Source organism: Acomys minous (assembly GCF_964271855.1).
Source record: "Acomys minous genome assembly, chromosome: 6".
In the NCBI taxonomy this organism is placed as follows: Eukaryota; Metazoa; Chordata; class Mammalia; order Rodentia; family Muridae; genus Acomys; species Acomys minous.
This window is the reverse complement of record NC_140487.1, coordinates 29,298,519-29,314,349: the sequence shown is the minus strand read 5'-3', so window position 1 is coordinate 29,314,349 and position 15,831 is coordinate 29,298,519. Positions and strand designations below refer to the sequence as shown.

Here is a 15,831-nt window from a genome sequence, read left to right as displayed (position 1 = left end):
CAAGTAGAACATTAATATTTTGTTTGTTTTTTTCCATTTGAAAGACAATTAAGTTTTATCACCAATACTAACTTTCACTAGAGGAGGTCATTTTAAAGATCAGAAGATGTTAAAATTACCAGTTTAATATTAATAGAAGTACAGAATCAAGTTGTTTGATTTTTCTTTTTTTGTTTTTAATTAATTTATTCTTGTTACATCCCAATGGTTATCCCATCCCTTGTATCCTCCCATTCTTCCCTCCCTCCCATTTTCCCCTTATTCCTCTCCCCTATGACTGTTCCTGAGGGGAATTACCTCCCCCTGTATATGCTCATAGGGTATCAAGTCTCTTCTTGGTAACCTGCTGTCCTTCCTCTGAGTGTCACCAGGTCTCCCCCTCCAGGGGACATGGTCAAATGTAAGGCACCAGAGTACGCGAGAAAGTCATATCCCACTCTCCACTCAACTGTGGAGAATGTTCTGACCATTGGCTAGATCTGGGTAGGGGTTTAAAGTTTACCACCTGTATTGTCCTTGGCTGGTGCCATAATGTTCTACTTGTAGGTTTCTAGGACCCTCTGGATCCTTCTACTTTGCTATTCTCCCATGCTTCTCTCATCTAGAGTCCCTTCCCTGAGGAGTTTTTAAATTTTGTGGTAAGAAGACTAGTGTAAATCATAGGAAAGCAAATATAAATAAATAAAGCCTTTAGTCATGAAATTTAGAAAGAAAGCTATATACAGATCCACACATCCACAAAATAAATAACTACAACATTATGCTTTATAATACTCATTCATATTAACTTTAATATTTAAAAATAATCATTTTAGACTTTGTTTTACTTATGTCCTTGGATTTTATACCTGTGATACTGATTTTTCCAACTTCGAAATCTAGATAATTGGTATCTTAACTATTTTAGACTGTGAAACTTTTTTGATGTAATAATATTTTACTGTTCAAAATATACTTTAGCTTAGAATAGTAAACACTTATTAGTAGCAGTTACATATAATTATATTTTATTTTTATACATTTTATTTCTTAATGCACACTAAGTACACCATGTGTTCAATAAATTAATCACTATAAATATCAACTTAAAAAGTACTTTGGTAGGTTAAGTATCCTTCACTTCACAAAAGTAGATAATTGTAGCTTGTGTTCTAATGTACTGACTGATCTAACTTTGTAGAAGTAAATACACCTTTCTAAATAAAAGAGACAAGGTATTCAAAGAAGACATTCATTTATCCCAGTGAAGACTATAAAATATTTATATGCTTACCTTTGTAGGTTAGCTTGAGCCGTGGAATATTTTGTTTCGATGTTTCAGTGACAGGAAGAAACAGCACAGTCATGATTAGCATCATCCAAGCATGAAAAAAGTGAAGCTCTTGACTTCTGAACCTTGGGTTCTCATCTTTACTGACATTCATGATGAAAATATTGCCTTTCAAACACTGTTAACTCACCCTAAGAAGCAAAAAAAATAAAAAAAATAAAAATAAAAACACTACTCAAAGGCAGTATTTTATATTCTCCTAGAATTAACAACAGTTTTCTGAATGTATAGCATGCTTCCAAAGCACATTCTTTTCTCTGGCTTTGTTTTCACAGACATGTTACAGACAGACTGAATCAGGAGTAATAAAATTCAAGTCTGTGTTTAGTTGGAGGAGTGAACACACCGGTAGAAATTCAGCAATTTTGTTAATGAATAACTTTCTTCTCCTCAAATTGTTTTATTTTTGTTTTTGTTTAAATGCGTGTCTCTGAGGAATCATCTTTTTTTCAGGGCTTGGTGAGTCTGTTTATGAAGTAGAAGTGCTTATAAGACTCTACTTGTTGTTCATGACAACCCCCATGGAGAAGGTCCTCAAATAGGAATAGGCAAAAGATAGTATTCCCCTTTTCTGGGTAACAAAGATTGACATGTTTAAGTTCTCGAAATTGGTGAGATCAATTTAGGGCCATAGTATGTAGGTAAAACTGGAGGCATGCCCTCTTCCATGACTGCTGGCAAATCTTCCCCACACAGGGCAGGACTACACAGAATATTACATTGTAAATTATAAAATGTATGAGAAGAAAAAGATAGTTACTAACTAGACTGTGACAGGAAGCTGATTGGACATTCTTTACAATACACAGAAAATAGAAACACATATTTCAAACTAAACCTGTGATATAACCCAGTTCCAGAAAGACAGATGTGGTATGAACCCACTTATAAGTGGATTTTATCCATATAGTACAGAATTAGCATACTATAATGCACAGTCCCAAAGAGATCCTCCACCAAGGAGGATCCAAGGCAGGATGCTTAATCTCACTCAGAAAAGAAAATAGATTAGACAGAGGTAATGGTTGAACAAGGGAACAGAGTAGGAGAGAGAATACACAGAGATAGGAGGGTGGAGCTCAGACATTGGGAGATCTGGGCCTTGTGTCCACAAGGCCTGTAGAGAAAACAAAATCTGTGGGTGGGAGCATCCACCATCAAGGTGGAAACCTAAGTCAGGGTATGCACCTAGGTGTATATCAGAGATACTCTTGCAAATACTTCTAGTCACAGGGACCATAGAGACTGAAGGACACTCTCTGCCTACCTCAGTTTCCTAGCAGAGGGAGGGAAACAGCAACACACCCACAAAATTTTTGACTCAAAATTCACCCTGCCTACAAGATATGCAGGAATAAAGACAGAGCAGGTATTGAGGGAATATCCAACCAATGCCTGGCTCAAACCAAGACTCACCACATGGGAGGGCACCAGGCCCTGACAATAATAAGGATACTCTACTATGCATGCAGAGAGTAGCTTAGAAGAGTTGTCCTCTGAGAGGCTCTACCCAGCAGAACTTTGAAAGAGTTTGGCTCACAGACAAACATTGGGAGAAGAGTAGGGAATCTTGTAGAAAAGTGAGGGGAAGGAAGGATAGGAGCGCCACAAGACAACCAACAGATCCAATTAACCAGTGTCCAGAGGGGCTTTCTGAGACTGAAGCACCAACCAAGGACAATGCATGGACTGGACCTTGGCTGCCTATACAGATGTAGCTAATGGGCAGCTAAGACTTCATGTCGGTCCTCTAGTAATGAGAGCAGGGGATATCTTTGGCAGGGACTCTGTTGCCAGCCTTTTGATCACTTCCCCCTGGGTAGACTGCCTTGTTGGGCCTCAAGGGAAGAGGACAAGCACATTTCTGATGCAGCTTGATGACTTGGGGTAGATGGAAAAGGAGGGGGGTCCCTTTTTCTGAGCATTGGTGACAGGGGATGGGGAAGAGGGAGGGAAGGTAGGGCTGCGTGGGGAGGAAGGATGGGGCTGCAACCAGGATGTAAAGTGAATAAACGAATGAAGAAGGAAGAAAAAAGTCACAAGTATCATTTAACAAACATATGTATATCATACATTCAATATATATTCTGTATGATTTTATTTCAACACTAATGATATCTATTTTTAAATTCTTTTAAATAATTTCACTGTTGAGATATCGTGTACGTAACTAAATAGTTCTTCCAAAGTCATATGGATAAGTAAGAGATGAATCAAAACAACTGATCAGGACCTACCTATTCGCTGCCTTCTTCCTGCCTAAGCCCATGGTATATTTTTGCTGTTTTAGAGTCCTGTGATCTTTAAATTCCAAAGGAGTTTTTCATTTCTCTTTCCTTGTTGTTAAGGTATCATCTATTTTTCTAGTCAACAGTCAACAGGAAAGATATTGCCAGCTTGGCGCCCTGCAGGTATTCTGCATGTAGTGCCAGTTCTTGATTACTAAATGATAAATTGGTATTTCCTTTTGAATAACTTTGTATGAATGAAGGTGAATCCTATTTTAAGTAGAGTTGTGAATTACTGCATAGTCAGGTTAAGCATTTCAAGCTTATTTGTCTTCTTTTTAGAATATTTAACAAAGGTTTATTTTTTTCTTCAGGGAGATCAATTATTCAGTTTTCTGAAATGTGTGACATATTTTTGTATGCTAGTTCACCTTTTTGGCATTCTAGGTAGAAGCTTAGGCCTCATTCATGCTACAAAAACTTTATACCAGTAAGGTATAGCCCAAATATAATAAAGAATTTCGATATTAAAGCTACTTTAAATGTCAGAAGGCAAAATCTATTTCTGTAAGTAAAATACCATCAAATATTTAGGTAAATGAATTTATGCATATGCCTAATAGGCACTGAGAATTAATTTTTATGTAAATTTTCTTTATGCTTACTATATATGCTGAGTAAATTGTATTTTCTCAATTACTTTAATTACCCTCAAAATATGTATAGAAACAATACAATTATCCCTGCATATATGTGATTTAGTTGTTACAGAGTATTGCATATGAATAATCAAATTTATTTATATATTTTATATGATGTGGCACTTAGCACTATTTTACTCATATTTATTTGACACTTCTTGAAGTTTGTACTCAAGTGAATACAACGTAGTAGATAAAAAGTGTGAAGGCTATTCATGGTTGTCAACTTGACTATATCTAGAATTAACTAAAACCCAAATGACTAACCACACCTACCTACCTGTGAGGGATACTTTTCCTTAATAAAATTATTTGAAATTAGAAGACCCACTTCTAATCCAGATCTTTGAGGTGGAAAAATAAACCTCTAATCAAGATCCTTCGAGGTCGAAAGATCCACCTTTAATCTGGGCCACACCTTCTGGTGACAGCCTCGATAAAGGACATTGGAAAGGAAACTCTCTTTCTGCCCACTTGCCTTTTCTCCTGCTGGCAAGTCTACTCCTTTACTGGCATTATGGTCTACTTCTTCAGATTCTGGCATACACTGAAGACAAGCTGAGATATCCAGCCTTGAGGACTGAAGAACTGTTGGACTTTTGGAGCTTCTGTTCATAGGAGGCCATTGTTGGATTAGTTGGACCACAGCCTACAGACCACAGACCACAGCACACAGTCCACAGCTTATAGCCATTCCTATAAATCTCCTATACATAAATGTCTATTCTGTATTAATTCCATTAGTGCCGTTCCTCTACAGAACTTCACCTTCTAAGATAAGAAATGACCTGATTAAAAAACACACAAAAATGGGATGATAAAATGGTTTAGAGGGTAGAACCGCTTGCTGCACAAGCTTGATGAGTTCAGTATTCAGAACCTACCTAAAAAGCTGGATGCCTCGGCATCTATACTCTTGGTACTCATATGGCAATGTGGAAGAAGGATACAGGAGACTTTCTCAGAACTTAATGGACCAGCTATCTGGGGATGCAGGAGAAACAATGAGAGAGATTCTCTCAACAAAGTTAAAGGCAAGATTCAACTCCTTAAAGTTGTCTTCTACTCTGCACTTGCAGACCATGGTACAAATAAATGATGCCCTAAGATATTTTACACAAATGTATTAAAATTCAAATAATAAATGAATCAGCATCCATTTACAATTTTTTTCAACTTAAAATTATGCATATATTAAGGTAACATGAGAATGGAATCTTTGTTTAAATAATCAATTGAAGCAACTCTAAAATTTAAAATTTTTCAATAAAACTGTTGTATTTTTGTGTGTGTGTGTGTGTGTGTGTGTGTGTGTGTGTGTGTGTGTGTGTTCACTTGTGAGCAGGTACTGTCTGTGCAGAAGCCAGAGGACAATCTCGGGTGTTATTCCTCAAGTACTGTCCACATGATTTTTTTAGTTTATTTGTTTATTGCTGAGACTGGGTCTCTCTTACTGAACATGCTAAGTTGACTGGCCAGCAAGTCTGAGGGTTTCTTTTTCCCTGACCTGGTATTTCAAAAGCATCCCACAATTCCTGGATTTTTATGTTAATATTGGTTCTGAGACTTGAAATGGTGTGGTCATTTTACTGTCTAAATTATTTCTTCAGCCCACAGATTTTTTTTAAAGTAGTGATTAAGCATTTTTACACTATTGATACACGGCAATTCCATCTTCATAATCTGTTAAGAATATCAGATGTTTAATAATATAAATGTATATGTAAAAAATAAAAAGAAAGTTCAATAAAATGTTTTTTTTAAAATATCATATCCTAATTAATTATATTTTTAATTACTCAGTGTCAAGTAAAGGAAATCTTTCGACCTTACAGATTGCCTTATGCTATGGTGAGTGATAGGTATTTGTCTCATAGACTCACTTTATATATTGCTGCTTCTGACAATGCTTATCACAAGTTTGTATCTGGTAATTTAATTCTAATAGATATTTTGATTTAACTATGTAAATCTCTGTCTCTGTCTCTGTCTCTGTCTCTCTCTGTCTGTCTCTCTGTCTCTGTCTCTGTCTCTGTCTCTGTCTCTCTCTCTGTGTGTGTGTGTGTGTGTGTGTGTGTGTGTGTGTGTGTGTGCATAAGTGTATATATGCACTTATGAATGGTGCCAGTGAAGGCCAGAGGCCCCCGGAGCTAGAGTTACAGGTTGTGAGCCACCTGACATGGATGCTTGTAACTGAACTTAGGTCCTCTGCAAAAGCAGTATGCATGTTGAACCACTGAGCTATCTACTGAATTTATCTGGAGACAGTGTCTTACAATGCAGCCCTTGCTGGCCCCATAGTTACAAATTAGCCAAGACTGTTCTCAAACTAAAGGTTGCCCTTTTGCCTCTGATTCCTAGGTTTTGGATATTAAGTGTGCATCACCATACCTGGGTTAAATTTAATGTACATTCTAACTATATTTATATGATTTGAAATGACACTTGTATATCAATATGTATTTGCATATATTATATCTATTATATATATCATTTATTTTGAGTCATTAACATCATAGCTTACCCTCAGTTTTATATATGAGGGGAATTTTACATTCATTCCTGTATTAGTTACTTCTTGTTGCTGTGAAAAGCACCAGAGTCAAAAGTAACTCAGGGAGGAATAGGTTTGTACAATCTAGAGTCTACAGTCCATCACTAAAGGGAGCCTGGGCAGGGGCTCAAGGTAAGAAAGTGGATGCAAGAAGTGAAATGAAGACCATAAAGAAAGGCTGTCTGCTGGCTTGCTTCCAGGTTCACCTTCCCCACTTTTCTTATACAACTGAGGCCCACCTGGTCACAGCAAGCTCAGCCCTCCTCCATTAATGAGCAATAAGGAAAATCATCCCCACCGACAGATCTAAAGGAGAAAATTCCACAGTTAGACTTCCTCTACTCCAATGTCTCTAGCTTGTATCAAGCTTGCAAAAACTAACTTGAACAATATACAAATGATTAAAGTACAACACATTACTTCTGAAACTCAAATATAAGAAATGCTGTAGGAAGCAGCTTAAGACACTCATAATCTTTTATTAATATGTTTAAGGAAGACATGAATTATACCTTATTAATAAGTTTGATATGTACTCATGGAGGACAGAGAAAATGAAGGAAAATAGTAGGAGAGGATTCAAGAAATTCTCTGGGTTCTAGAAAAGCTAAGCATGTAGCAAGCTAGCTTTTGGTAGTTGTCTATGAGCCGAAGGAATGAAGATTAGAATATAATCCAATGGGATATGATGATAAGGATAAAAAAAAAAAACAAAAAACAAAAGCAAAAAACAGAAAAACTTTTAATTCTTAACTTTGTCTCATGCCATTTTGGAACCCAACGGGTGCATTGGGTTACTGTCCATTGTGTTTACCCAGTAATGTGTGTTGGTCCCATCATGCCTTCAGTGCTTATCTCATTTTATTCCCATGGTTCGTTCACCTTTGTCATTATCTACAGGCTTCTCTCTATCTACCTTTGTCTTTATCTGATTCCATTTCACCAACAGCCTTGGTGTACAAGCATGTTACCTAGACCCTCTGAAAACAGTGAGAGGTTAGTGGAATAAATAGATGAGTAGTCTCAGAACTTCACTAAGTTCAGGATTTCAGAGATTTTGGACATGTGAAGGACAACTTTCATTTAGATATATAATAGTGTGTATAACAGGGATGTGTGTTTACATACATAGCAAAAAAGAGAACACACCATATGTGCATTTTATTAGCAATAATGACCTCAGTTTGGGACATTTTCTGGAAATTAATGACTAGCTGAGGTTAATGGCCCTTGGCTACGTATTGAGATAGCTACTCCTCCAACTGGTCATTAATCGCTAAGACATGCCCTGTGCCTCCAACATCGTCTGTTAAAAAGATTGATGCTTTGGTTTCAGTGAACAGTGGCCACACTGTTTCTTATAAACCCACTCATTCATAATGTTAAATAAGTTAAAAATCAAAGCATTGCATGCTTTACTATGATGACATTCTCATAAGTGCAAACACGTGCTGAAACATATACCAAAAGGCAGAAATAAAATATAGGAAAATGCTGAAAATGCTAGAACATAAAAAATGAATATTTTCTACTATTAAATTCATTCTCTATACACTGTTATTGCTGTCCCATGTGTTCTTCCCAACAGCTCTTTAAATTTAACATTTGATCTTTCATTTTAGTAGATTATGAACATATGTTTTGTCCATGACATCTCTACTGATACGTTGATATTTCCTATCTTCATGTGTGCACATCTATATGTGAGTGTCCACATAGACACACATACATGTGTATAAGCCTTACATCTGGGAGGAATTATGAATAAATAGAAGTAGGTGTGAGTTACTCAAAGTGGGTGGATTTAGTGAATTGCATAGGTTATATTGCATGCTACTGTCTGTAACAAGCTCGACCTGGAGCCAATTAGCTGCATATAATCTATTCCAGATGTTCATTGAGACAAACAGCTCTCTTGGGGATCTTCAGATGTGGAGCCAATGGGGAGTGTTCTGATTATGAGATTTTTACACACTGTTCCACTAAATCAGAGGTCCAAAAGCACAATCTAACACTCAAGAAGCCCTGTGCCATTTCCCCAAGGAACATAAAAAGTCCAAAGCTTATTATATGGATGGTAACTCATCAAAACTTTTACTTGAGAAACAAGAAATATAAAATTTTATGTGAATGTCATTGATGTGACTTATTGATGTGACTTATTTATTCATAACAACTTGTTACAAAGTTCATTAAGGTAAGCTAATGAATTACTGGTATTGAAATTTTTTCTATATAAGGAGCAATAATTAAAGTTTACAGTAATTTTTCAGACATAAAGACTTGAAGCCTAGAACATTTAAATTTAGGATTCATTGTCAGGTGTGTGTGTGTGTCTGTGTGTGTGTGTCTGTGTGTGTGTGTGTGTGTGTGTCTGTGTCTGTGTGTGTGTGTGCGTGTGTACACATAGGTTGAAGAGAGAAAACAGATGATTGCTTTCCATACTTTATTAGTGCACAGAAGTAACCCTTATATATTTTGGTTCAAGTTATGATATAAGAAACTATATTAACCACAAATCAAAAGCAGTACCATTGCATTTTTAATACAAATAATATTTTAATACTTTAAAATAGTGGAGACTATGCATTCAGTGACATTGTCAATATATAATGGTAATGAGTTGAATTCACATGACAGGAACTTTTAAAAAATTAAAATATTAACTCATCATTCCCCCATTACCTTTCTCTCTCTCCAGTATCTTTCATGTAATTTATCTTTCTCTCAAATTCAGAGCCTCTTTCCTTTCATTACTGTTTAAAAATGTAAATCTATTTTCATCATGTCTTTCTCCCCAAAGTCCTTCCAGATCTTCTCCCCCTCAACTTTGTTATTTTTTGAAACACAAAAACCTAATACAACAACAAATACCCTTCAAAACTAAGAAAACAAAAGTTGATAAAGATGGATATTGATTTACATATGCATTTGGCAAAATTCACTGTCTTGGAGATATTAGGGATAAAAGAGACATACTTAAACATAATAAAGACAGTTTATAGCATGTCTATAGCCAAATTAAATTAAATGGAGAGAAACTCACATCAATTCCACTATAATAAGGGACAGGAAAAGGCTGGCCACTCTCCCCATATCTATTCACTATAGTACTTGAAATTCTAGCTAGGGCAATAAGACAAATGAAGGATACAAAAGGACTATACATGGGAAACGAAGAAGTCAAAGTATCATTATTTGTAGATTATATGATAATATACATAAGTAACCCAAAATATTGTACTAGGGAATTTTACAGATGATAAACACCTGTAGCTGGATACAAGGTTAACTCAAATCAGTAGCCCTCCTGTATACAAATGAGAAAAGAACTAAGAAAGAAATCAGGAAAACAACACCCTTCACAATAGTCACAAACAATATAAAATATATAGGGGATAAAAGAATCATTTGACAAAACCTTCAAGACTTTGAAGAAAGAAATCGAAGATATGAGAAAATGGAAAGATCTCTCATGCCCATAGATAGTTACAACCAACAAAGTTAAAGTGGCCATTCTATCAAAAGCAATCTATAGATTCAGTGCAATCCCTATAGAAAATTCTAACACAATTCTTTACAGATATTGAAAGAGCAAAACTCAATTTTGTATGGATAAGAAAAAAAAACAGAATAGCTAAAATTATCCTGGTCACTAAAGGAACTTCTGATGGTATCACCATCCCCAATTTCAAGCTCTACTGCAGAGCTCCAGTAATAAAAACTATATGGTATTGGCATAAAAACAAGCAGGTTGAAGCTGAAAACCTTGTGCAAGGCAAAAGACACTAAACGATGAAACAGCAGCCTACAGACAGTGAAGAGATTTTCACAATTTCATATCCAATAGAGGGTTAATATGCTAAATAAGGACCTCAAAAAACAAGACACCAACAAATGAAATATTTCAATTAAATATAAGGTGCAGATCTCAACAGAATTCTCAACAACAGAGTTTCAAATGGCTGAGAAACACTTACACAAATGTTCATTATCCTTAGCCATCAGGGAAATCAAAACTACTTTAAGATACCATCATACCAATGTCAGATTGACTAAGATTAATAACACAAGTGAAATCTCATGCTGGTAATGATGAGGAACAAGGAAACACTCCTCCATGTCTGATGGGAGTGAAAACTTGTATAGTCATTATGAAAATCAACATGATGGTTCCTCAGAAGCTAGGAGTCAATCTACTTCAAGACCCAACATTTTGGTGTCTTACCTGCTCAAACAGAGAGCACTGAAACATCTTTAACTGAACAATGCTCAGTGCACAGTCAATACATATACTAATACAAAATGTATAATACCTTTGAAAGTTTATATATTTTGCAGTGCAAGAGGACCAGATACTAAAAAAGACAAGTAGTCTAGGTGATCCTATATCACAGACAGCCTCAATGATAATGCTTCCTTAAAAATGTTCACATGGGACAGTTTCAAAATGGATATGTAGATTGTCCAGCATCACAGACTGTTCCAGTCAGGACTTTAGTTAAGCTCTGAATTTTCTAAGTATTCCAAGACTGGACAACAAAAGTTTCAGCTAATTTTCTTAAGACTGACCAGTATCCCATTTTTCTTGGGCCCCCCAAAAGAAACTATGTGCCATTCCTATGGGGGGAGTGAATGGTTTGGGGTTGTCCTATGGGTTATAGATGTCTGTTATTGTTTAAAGGGGTTGCTTGGATGAATGATATGCAAAGGTGTAGATTACTGAATCTACTTTTAGACCAAAGAACACTAATAAGCCAAAAATATTACATTGGTATAGATATTTGTATATTAAACATATTTAAGATGATGTTGGGTTACAAAAATGCTAAGGTAGCGTACCTATGTAATTCTTAAAACTTCAATGTTAAGTTCTAGTCATTTTGAAAGCTACTATTATGAACTTTTAAGAATAAGTAGAAAATGTATATTAGTCAGACAATCAAATCCATGGTCATGTTAGATACTTGTTTAGTTAACTACAAATTTTCTAGACTGACAGATGGAAAAACAGCTAAAAACAAATTAGATAAGATAGAAAAATGGTCTTCAAAAACCTCAGACATCGACAGAATATGGCATCTAAAGATTTAAATAACTTAATGTGTTTTTGACAATGAGACAGGTCTGCTCCTGGCAGCATGCAGTTCTTCAAAGAGCATCAAACACAGACAGACAGACACACACAAACACACACACACATCCAGTACATTTTAAGTTGGTCAACATCTCCTGAATATGATGCCTGTCCTTGGAGTGATTGATACTATGTTGGATAAAACTGAATTTCCTCTTCTGGCAGGTATAAATGACAGTTTAGTTGTTAACCTGTATCGTAGTGGCGAGGTTTTCATACATCCATGCATCCACCCATCCATTCATCTGTTTCTTTAAAAAATGTATAACAAAATAAAATGTAACAAAACCATTGCTTTGCAGTTGTAAAAGACTTATTTAGGAACTTTTTAATTAAAATAGTTACATGTACACAATTAATTCAAATGTATGTATAAATATATAAGTACAATCTGCTGAGTCCATTTAGTGTTGCTTGCATGTATGTGATTTCAGGGCTGACTACTTAGTCTTGAATAACAGGTTAGGGTGTTCATCTCTGCGAAGGACTAAATTTCCCTTTCTCTGTAGTCATTAGTTACCTGTAGCCTTTTGTCTCAGGAGGGATCATGTGAAATTTTCCCTCTTACAACCTAGTGGATCTACTGATATTTTCATTTTTCCAGTCTTGCTTAGGCATCCATATACTTGAGGTATTCCCTGTCATTTCTAGGAGACACAGTATCATGGCTGTTCTTGTTTTCTGACTTTGACAATCTTCCCACTCCTATTCTGTAATGTTCCTTGAGCCATAGCTATAGTAATTGTGCTGCAGATGAATCCTTTGGAGTTGAGCATCCTGTGACCATTTGATCTGTGTATTTTAACTTCTTGTAACTTTATGTAATCTCCATTTGTTGCAAAGGAAGCTAGATTCTTCTTATGAGGGGTGAGGATTATAGTAATCTGATTGCATGACGTTAAGTATTTAGAATGCAGTTAGAATTTGTGGGACAGTAATAGTAGTATATTCTCCTGTAAGATCCACCACCTCACTGGCCTGGGTAGTTGGCTAAGTTTCAGTATCAAGCATTATTTCCCTCCAGCTGTGTGGGTTTTAAGTCAATTAGACAGCTGTTAGTTACCACCAATATATGTGTGCCACTATTGCACCTTTAGAGATATTTTGCCATACTGATACCCTTGTGGTTCATAGATTGCAAAGTAGAAATGCTGATGGCTTCCTAGACCTCAAAGATGCTTTAAGGTAAAATCCAGCTCAAATTGTCCAAGTCCTGACTCCAAAGTATTTCATGTCTTAAGTAATAGGAACTTTCCTTTTATATCTAGGAAGCAACAGAGGTCAAAAGAAATAGTCTACAATGTTTTCAAATGCTCTTGGTCTCCCAAACAAACCATAATGGTTTCTTATGCTTGGTATTGGGATTGGGACTTTCCTTAGATGGTCTATAGCTTGTGACATTATATCTAATTTTAATCAAATATAACATAATATTTTTGACATTGTAGCATCTCAAAACATTTGATTGACAATTTATTAAATGTTAACCTAGTTTCAAACATCCTTATGATAATATCTCATGTTCTTTTCCAGAACACTAAAATAGTATGCATATCACTTCATTAGAAGTCATTCCTAGATCTGGGATAAGCCATCTGTTCCTAAAGATTTATTAAAGTAGTAGGTGTGTTTTTATTGTGAAATGACTTAAACGTGGTATTGTACTTCAAAAGGCACTGGGAGCATAATTTTTCTATAAAATATTGCCCAACAAAACAGCATTACAGATTATTTGGATTTGCATTCTTGAAGCCATATCCTCATAGCCAGAAATATCTTTAGGAAATAAGCATTTTTTTAGCAATTGAATTGTTCCATTTCCATAAGAAAAATAATTCAAATAATTAACTTCATAAACATAACACTATCTGAAGTTAAAAATAGACAGTATGTTCTCTAGGTTATCAAATGATAATGATGTGACATCATGTACTTAGTAATTGGCAAGCAACATAAGCATGCATATATATACACTTGATTAAATGTTAACCTAGTTGCAAACATCCTTGTGATAATACACATTGCTCTTGAGCATATAAATATATGCTTTAAACAAAGCATACAGAATTATCTCCAACAACATAAGCAGTGCTCTGGAAGAACTTGTAGAGTCCTGAAATGAAGTCTTCAAACCGATTTGAATTTCGAATGTCACAAAGTAGAACTATTAATAACCATCCAGACTCCAGCAAATCATTCTGCAGAGAGGAAGTTTTCCTCAGCACTCAGCAGTAATTGCACTTTAATGATCATTGTTTATAGATATTGTTATGAAGACATATGTTCATGGGTTTCACTTGAGATTCACATGGCATTGTTACAAAACCATTGCTTTTCTAATTGAATCTGTTTTAGATAAATATTCCAACATAATCTTGAAAATGTTTCTGGTTGAAACTGAGTCTCTACGATTCAATTATCCATAACAGAAATCTGCCTAGTGTTTCAGATGAGCTAATAGAATTCACACTTTCCAAACTCTGACCTAGTCAATACCCTTTCATTAGCTTGGCTGTAATAATGAATACTACATTTATAAACATTTAATTTTTATTTTTAATTCGTTCACTTTACTTCCGGATTGTAGACCCCTCCCTTGTTGCCTCCCGATTCCACCCTCCCTCCCTTCCCTAGTCCTCAGAAAGTGGATCCCTCCTCCCCCAACATCTGATCTTTGCCTATCAAGTCTTCTGGACTGCCTGTATCTAAACATTTTTAAACAAAGCTTCACACTTAACACTATCCTGATACCATGGGTCTTATTACTTAACATAATATAATTGTATTACTAAATTATTTTGATCTAAAAGTGCTGAGCTCTCCTCCCCCAGTTATATTCTTTGTAACCTTCCTGGGCCATGGCTGAAGCATTTCCTCAGAGTGCTGGGTCGCTGTCTTGAAGCTAGTTCTGTTGTGCACCTCCTGTTTGTCTATGGGGTAGTAACCCAGCAGCTGTGTCTCCCCACTCCTGACACTGTGGGTTGTCAGAATACTCAATGCATTAGTTATAGGGATAAAACTCCCCTGGCATAAAGCACTGAACACTATTTTAAGCAAGCCATATACTAGTGTTCATCATTTAGAATGTTCATATTAAATAACCTTGTTTTCAGTGAAAAATTCTTTCAAAATAACAATTTAAGCATAAAACCATTCATAATGGTCTGAAATAATGCTAACAATTCATTAGGCCTTAAAATGATATTATTGTAGGAAAAATACTAGTTAACGTCCGATACTATGAAAACAAATAGAAATATATTTTTGCAATACGTTTGCAACATCAGTTACAATAACTTTTGTAAAAATTCAAGGGAAAAGTAGAAAAATCCCTTTGAAGCCGACGTAATGATTTATTTAATATTTCTACACTTGTATAAGAATGAAAAGGATCAAGCATCTCTTTCTCTTGGAATCCTTTCCATAGGAGGTATTATGAAAAGGGATTTAAATGATCCTGTGGGCTTTGTGAAACACAAGGGAATAAGTAGCCCAAGGTACAGGGAAAGGACAAGGACAGCATTCTCTGTATAAATCAGTCTGGTCCTTACAAGGAACTCTTCTATCAGCCCGTGACTACCCTTAACTGATACTTCTAAAACGTCACTGTTTTCCGTCTTCTTTAAGGAAATCACTAATGTTTTTAATGTCACTTAAGACTTTTATTCATTTTATGTTTTATTGGTGGCTAACTCCTTCAACATATGTATAGAATTATTTTATAAAGTTAGTTAGAATAATTTTCCTGACAATAAAAATGACTATATTTAATCTAAGATTTTTGTTAATTTTTGTTCTGGAGACCAAATCTAGTGCCATCCCTCATGCTAGAAAATGCTTTCTGACCTGAAGATTCACTTTCCAAAAGTAAATTTTGGAAA

The 15,831-nt window shown here is 35.5% G+C and overlaps 1 protein-coding gene across 5 annotated transcripts in view; it reads right to left on the bottom strand.

The window, feature by feature from the left end:
- Positions 1 to 15,831, bottom strand: part of SEMA3D (semaphorin 3D) — a 195,419-nt gene that overhangs the window by 126,105 nt on the left and 53,483 nt on the right. For 4 of the 5 annotated variants that reach the window (XM_084787581.1, XM_084787578.1, XM_084787577.1 and 1 more), the window contains one exon: positions 1,274 to 1,461. In XM_084787581.1, the coding sequence (XP_084643707.1) occupies positions 1,274 to 1,424 (151 nt within the window). In that variant the 5' untranslated portion in view covers positions 1,425 to 1,461. Of the gene's footprint in view, positions 1 to 1,273; positions 1,462 to 7,052; positions 7,073 to 15,831 lie in introns of those variants that run through there. The other variant, XM_084787579.1, reaches the window with a different exon arrangement.